Consider the following 7,251-nt stretch of genomic DNA (forward strand, 5'->3'; position numbering starts at 1 on the left):
TAGATATATAGATAGATATTGATATAGATATTTAGATATATCTAGATATCTAGATATAGATATCTATCTATATACATATAGATATAGATATCTAGATATAGATGTCTAGATATAATAAATATAAATATAGATAGATATTGATATAGATATCTAGATATAGATATATAGATATAATAAATATATAGATAGATATATAGATAGATATTGATATAGATATCTAGATATAGATATATAGATATAATAAATATATATATAGATATATAGATAGATATTGATATAGATATCTAGATATTAGATATTTAGATATAGATATCTAGATATAGTCTAGATATAATAAATATAAATATAGATATAGATAGATATTGATATAGATATCTAGATATAGATATAGATATCTAAATATGGATATGAATATAGATATAATAGATATAGATATAGCTAAATAGATACAGATAAATAGATATAATAAATATAGGTATATAGACACATAAAGATAGAGATATGAACTTCGCCAAATATTTTATGCTTTGAAATGTTAATTCTTTCTCCTTCTCGTCTTCTCCTCCCGCTCCTAGTGTTCATCATGGGATTCGGCCTGCTGGTGTATCCGTTTGGACTCGGCTCTTCGGCCGTCAGGACGCATTGCGAGGATTCGAGCATTTACTATGCAGGGAGTTGCCAGCTGGGCTGGGGTTACATGTTGGCAATAGTTGGGGTGATGCTGTCTGTCTTTTTGCCCTTTTTCGCAAAATATGCACCGAAAGATCACCCTTACCCCACTCCGATTCCTACCATTTTGTAATATTTCACAATCAAGATGTTCCGGTTGGAAATTTGCAGGTGCTTCCTTGGAGCATTGAGGCAAAAAAAGAGAAGAAGAATGAAAGTGTGTTGAAGTCACTTCAAATCAACTCCAAATATGTTGGTGATCAGCTCCCTGGTTCTGCAATAAGACTTGCCAAGTTCTGGGTTCGGGTCACCTCAAACCTTTTCAAGCCTGAATGCCAAATGCTTCCGAAAGAACGAAATCCGGTTTTTATCCTCAATATCTACCTCCCTGTTTCTTTGGCAACTCAAATCATTTTTTTTTGTTTTTTGTTTTTTTTTAAAAGGCTTCAGCTCTGGTTTTTATAGCTTACTGTTGAATATTTGAACGTTTTGGGGGTGTTTTTTGAACCAGCTTGTTTTTAAACTCGAGAGCCTCGTTTTATTTTATTTTATTTTATTTTATTTTATTATTTTGTTTTATTATTTTATTTTGTTTTATTATTTTATTTTATTATTTTATTTTATTATTTTATTTTATTTTATTTTATTTCGCAAATTACATTGCCCAAATAAATACAGCATCCTTAGTGGCTCAGCTTATTTGCAGGGCTGAAGTCACAAGGAACTATTTTGAGGAACTGATGTGACAGACAATGGGATGGACTGTAAAAACTACACATGATCCCGCACAGTTTTACCTTGTCGAGTGTGTGAATCCAATATCCAACATGGGATACATGTGGATTTAAGGTCCTACTCAGAGGCAAATCAAGGATGATAATAATAATAATAAAGTTGGAATGGACCTTGGAGGACATCTAGTCCAACCCCCTGCTCATTCTCTCTCTCTTCTCTCTCTCTCTCTCTCTCCCCTCTCTCTTTCTTTCTCTCTCTCTGTTTCTCCCTCTTTTTCTTTCTCTTGTCTCTCTTTTTCTCTTTCCTTCCTCTCTTCCTCTCTGTCTCTCTTACTTTCTTTTTCTCTGTCTCTTTCTCTTTTTCGCTGTCTCTCTCTTTCTCCCTCTCTTTTTCTTTCCCCTTTTCTCTCTCTTTTTCTCTTTCTCTCTTTTTCTCTTTTTGTCCCTCTGTCTCTCACACACACACACATACACACCTCTCTTTTATTCTTTCTTAAATCAGCGTGTGCCAGTACTAAAAGGGGCATTCTTTTCCAATAGTCCAAAGTCATTCGTTAAAATTTAATGTTAACGTTTTTGCAGATAATGTCTATTGAGAAATCTGTGGCTATAGTTTAGGGGTTTTCAGAGATGTGAGCAAGATTTGCAGTAGGGTTTAATTTAGTGTTTTTCAAACTGTGGAAACTTTAAGATGAGTGGACTAATCCCAGGCTATTTGGGGAATTCTGGGGGTTGAAGTCCACCCGTTGTCAAGTGTCCAAGATTGGAGAAAAAAAACCCCACTAGTTTAAAATATCCTTCCTGAGTGTGGGATACTGAATATGGGTCTGGATTTTGCTCAGTTTATATAGTGTTTATACGCCTCTTCTTTTAAGAATCTCAAAGGAATTCGGAGCAGTTGCAAAAACAGAATAAAAACAATCCCCAAGACAGACATGATGCACAGTTAAAGACTAGAAAATGAAAAGTGTTTTTTTTTTAAAGCGATTTTTAAATGCAGTTGTGTCGCGAGCTGGACACAAAAAGAGAGGTCGTTTCATAAATCGGGACTAGTCCAGGTAACCCCCCAGCTGAAGATGGACTTTTCGAGAACTCTGGACTGGCATTGTTACAAGTTTTAAACACAAAAGGCAAGATTTTGAATTGGACTTAAAAAGTCAGAAGGACAAGCAGCGCAGATCTTTTAGCCCGCAAATAATAGGGGCTTTGAGTAACATCCATGTAGCAGCCTATCTGTGCTACCTTGCTTGAGCTGGTTAGCTTCATATATCACAGAAAAACAGAGTTGGAAGGGACCTTGGAGGTCATCTAGTCCAACCTCCTGCTCAGGCAGGAAACTCTATACCATTTCAGACAAATGGCTGTCCAGTCTCTTCTTTAAAAACCTCCAGTGTTGGAGCATTCACAGCTTCTGGACGCAGGTTGTTCCACTGGTTAATTGTTCTCATCGTCTTGAAATTTCTCCTTAGGTTGCTTCTCTCCTTGACTAGTTTCCATCCGTTGCTTCTTGTTCTGCCTTCAGGTGCTTTGGAGAATAGCTTAATAATAATAATAATAATAATAATAATAATAATAATAATAATAATAATAGAGTTGGAAGGGACCTTGGAGGTCATCTAGTCCGACCCCCTGCTCAGGCAGGAAACCCTATACCATTTCAGATCAAATGGCTGTCCAGTCTCTTCTTAAAAAGTTCCAGTGTTGGAGGATTCACAACTTCTGGAGGCAAGGAGTTCCACTGGTTAATTGTTCTATTGTGGCTATTGTTCAGGGGTTTTAAGAGATGTGAGCAAGATTGGCAGTAGGGTTTAATTTAGTGTTTTTCAAACTTGGAAACTTTAACAGATGGCTGGACTAATCCCAGAATTCCACTCATCTTAAAGCAGGCTATTTTGGGTATTCTGGGAATTGAAGTCCACCCATTTTGATCACCATGATGTAAAAAAGATGTTGAGACTCTAGAAAGAGTGCAGAGAAGAGCAACAAAGATGATTAGGGGACTGGAGGCTAAAGCATATAAAGAACGGTTGCTGGAATTGGGTATGTCTAGTCTAATGAAGAGAAGGATGAGGGGTGACATGATAGCAGCCTTCCAGTATCTCAGGGGCTGCCCCAAAGAAGAGGGAGTCAAGCTATTCTCCAAGGCGCCTGAAGGCAGGACGAGAAGCAACGGATGGAAACTGATCAAGGAGAGAAGCAATTCGGAATTAAGGAGAAATTTCCTGAAAGTGAGAACAATTAACCAGTGGAACAACCTGCCTCCAAAAGCTGTGAATGCTCCAACACTGGAAGTTTTAAAGAAGAGACTGGACAGCCATTTGTCCGAAATGGTATAGGGTTTCCTGCCTGAGCAGGGGGTTGGACTAGATGACCTCCAAGGTCCCTTCAACTTTGTTATTATAAGTCACTTTTTTTTCCAATGCCGTTTTAACTTGGAAGGGTCACTAAACAAAACAGTCGTAAGTTGAGGGTTATCTGTGCTCTTTTTGCTTCTTGAACTCAGTGCCCGCAGCTTAATCTCTAAATTGGATATCAATGACCAACGTCGACGACAACTACAAATGACTGGAGCGTTTTGGAAAGTGCTCTTTCAGAAGGCGAGGAACATTGGAAAAGCAGCGTGTGAATGACGAGGAGGAGGGACTGAGAAAGAGCCTGAAATAAAACGAATAATTGCAGAATGCTTTCTTTCTTAACCAAACTGTGCCTTTTTTTTTTTAAACGATAAACACGTGTTACACCGTGGGATCAGTAGTGAACATTTTAGTCAAACGCTTCATCAGCCAGTGAAAACGTGCAGTGTTGTAAAAATGTATTTGCATTTCTCTACACGTCTATGGTTCTAAAAAAAAAAAACAGTTTCTGTAATGTTTACAATTCGCTTTAGTGTTTCATTAGAAAAGTGATTTGTCGGTATGCATAAGTCCTTTTTTTTCTTTTCTTTTCTCTCTCTCCCCCCCCCCCCCGGAAATCGGAAAACCAACTTTGGTGAGTGGATTTTGGTGCCATATGTGAAGTTTCTTCGGAACGCTCCGAAATTTTTAAGAATTCCCGTAAGATTCTGTGGCAACGACCACCTTTTAGTATTTATAACTGTTTCTAGAACTCGGATGTCACCCTGATGTCAAAAGTGCTTCCCTCTCGCACCTCTGGAAATTTATATCGGAAAATGTAGATCGATGCTTCCATTTTGTATTTTTTAAACGTTATTTTAAACTCCTTTTTTTAAAGCAACACAAAATAAGCCAGTACGGTTTGATAAAAAACAGTGGAAACATCAGGAACGGACATTTCAAAAATTGACTCTGCAGGTCTTTGCCGCGTGGATAGAATAAAAACTGGGCAAACATGTTCTTCCCCTGTAAAAAGATGCATGAAATCAGTTGTCTACTTGTGGGTGTGTTTTCAAGAAAGTGTATTTCGGGTGTAAAAAATCCTCTATTCTAAAAGAATGGAGAAAGATAAAACTTTGCATCCAGCCCTTTTTTTCTTGTGATAAGTCACCAAAACAGCCTCGATGTTTAGAGAGAAAAAAAATAAGGTAGAGTCAGGAAGTCCAGCTGTTTCGTGCTTCCTGCCTCCAGATGTTCAAAGCCATGCGCAGAATTGCGCCTGCACATACCTCAACGGATCCCCTTTTGTAATTCCCAAGTGGTGTGAATGCAACAACAGTTAGTCCTTGACTTACGACCACGATTGAGCCCCAAAATTTAGGTTGCTAAGCGAGACATTCATTAAGCAAGTGGTCGCCCCAATTTATGACCTTTCTTGATCCAGTGGTTAATGTGAATCATTGCAGTTGTTAAGTTAGAGATTGGGCAACCATTTGTCTGAAATGGTTTAGGGTCTCCTGCTTGAGCGGGGGGGGGGGGTTGGGCTAGATGACCTCTGAGGTCCCGTCCAACTCTGTTGTTCTGTTAGTAACGTGTCTGTTAAGCGAATCTGGTTTCCCCATTGACTCTGCTTGTCGGAAGGTCGCAAAAGGGGATCACACAACTGTCGTAAAATATAAATCAGTTGCCAATTTTGATTGTGTGACCCTGAGGATGATACAGTGGTTGTTAAGTGTGAAAAACAGTCATAAGTCAATTTTTTTCAGTGCTGTTGTAACTTCGGTCGCTAAATGAACTGCTGTTAAGTCGAGGACTACCTGTATTGGGGTTGTGACCAAACACAAACGCTTCCCTGTAAGATCCCAATGAAACTTGGGATCTTCGGTTGAAGGAAAATGTAAGTCATCCTTAGAGATCAAGTTTCTGGTGAAAGTTGCATATCAACTGGATCGTATAAATTGCTCATACTGAGGAATTTTAAGAAATCTGCTATTTCAAATGTGCATAATATCGTTTCTTCCTTTTTTTTTAAAAAAAAGCAAAAATTACCAGTTCAGGTTCAAGTAGTCTAACTATATAAATATATATAAATATAAATAGATGTAAATAGTTTTACGTGTAACAAAAAGCTGTATTTTCCATTACTGTGGTTTCTGTATTTTTGTCACAGTGCCTCCTTTTTTTTAAAATATTAACCACCACCCCTGTGTTTGTTGAACAACTATTTCCAGTGGCTTAAAATCTGAATTTCCTAATTTGCCAAGATTGTATTGTAATAAAGCAAGTCATTGTCAGCAAAATGTGCCGTCGTTTTCCTGTTCCTTGAGCAAAATCTCATTTTCAATTTCCAGATGAAAAAGAATGGTTAATAATATTGAATTATTATTGATCTGAGCAGTACTTAATTCATTCAAGAGAACAGCGGGGTTCTTTTTATTACGATTGCTTTGAAATAAGCAGCCACGTGGATTCTAAAGGCAGCACATTTATATTAAATTGAATTCTTGGTAGAAGTGATAGGAAGGAGCAACCTAGCAATTTTATTTTACAAAACGCTACCAAAAAAAAAAGGAATTTATGAAATGGTTCGGTGATAACCTACGTATTATTCCAGTGGATGCTGTAATTCTCTTAACAATCCTTGGTGCTCTGTTTGGGGAATATCACTTTTGCACTGGGAAAAAAAATGTGGTTTTCTTGATAATTGCCAGTTCTTTCCAGTAGTAAAGTTGCAATATGTGTGGTACGTGATTTTAAAACTTCATTTTGACTGTTTATTACAGTGACCATTTATTTTAAGTACAGATTAGATGAAACCTGGCTTGAAAACAGCCACTGTGAGAGGGACCTCAGAGTCCTAGTGGACGATCACTTGACTATGAGCCAGCTGTGTGCAGCAGCAGCCAAAAAAGCTAACACAATCCTGGGTTGTATAAACAGAGGCGTAGAATCAAGATCACACAAAATACTAATACCCCTTTAGAAAACCCTAGTGAGGCCAGACCTGGGATACTGCAGCCAATTTTGGTCACCATATCGCAAAAAAAGATGTTGAGAGTTTGGAAAAAGTTCAGAGAAGAGCAACTAAGATGATCCAAGGCCTAGAGACTAAAACATGAAGAACGGCTGCGGGACTTGGGTCTGGCTAGTCTAAAGAAAAGAAAAAATAGGGGAGACATGATAGCAGAATTCCAGTATCTGGGGGGCTTCCCCCAAAGAAGAGGGGGTCAAATTATTCTCCAAAGCATCAGTGGGCAGGACAAGAAACAATGGATGGAAACTGATCAAAGAGAGAAGCAACCTGGAATTAAGGACAAAACTTCCTGACAGGACAATTAACCAGTGGAACTGCTTGCCTCCAGAAATCGTGGGCGCTCCATCACGGGATGTTTTTAAGAAGAGGCTAGATAGTTACTTGTCTGAGATGGTACAGGTTTTCCTGCTTAAGCAGGGGGCTGGACTAGAAGACCTCCAAGGTCCCTTCCAGCTCTATTCTATTCCAAAGTCAATGTGGA

The 7,251-nt window shown here is 38.2% G+C and overlaps 1 protein-coding gene across 1 annotated transcript in view; it reads left to right on the top strand.

Moving 5' to 3' along the window:
- The window catches only part of TMEM211 (transmembrane protein 211), an 85,775-nt gene extending 84,127 nt beyond the window's left edge, over positions 1-1,648 (top strand). The window contains exon 3 of the mRNA XM_039362251.1: positions 576-1,648. Within this exon, the coding sequence (XP_039218185.1) occupies positions 576-802 (227 nt within the window). The 3' untranslated portion in view covers positions 803-1,648. The remainder of the gene's footprint in view (positions 1-575) is intronic.
- Positions 1,649-7,251: the final 5,603 nt, after the last annotated feature.

This window comes from Crotalus tigris, unplaced genomic scaffold (assembly GCF_016545835.1).
Source record: "Crotalus tigris isolate CLP2741 ecotype Arizona unplaced genomic scaffold, ASM1654583v1 scf7180000019405.536791, whole genome shotgun sequence".
NCBI lineage: Eukaryota > Metazoa > Chordata > Lepidosauria > Squamata > Viperidae > Crotalus > Crotalus tigris.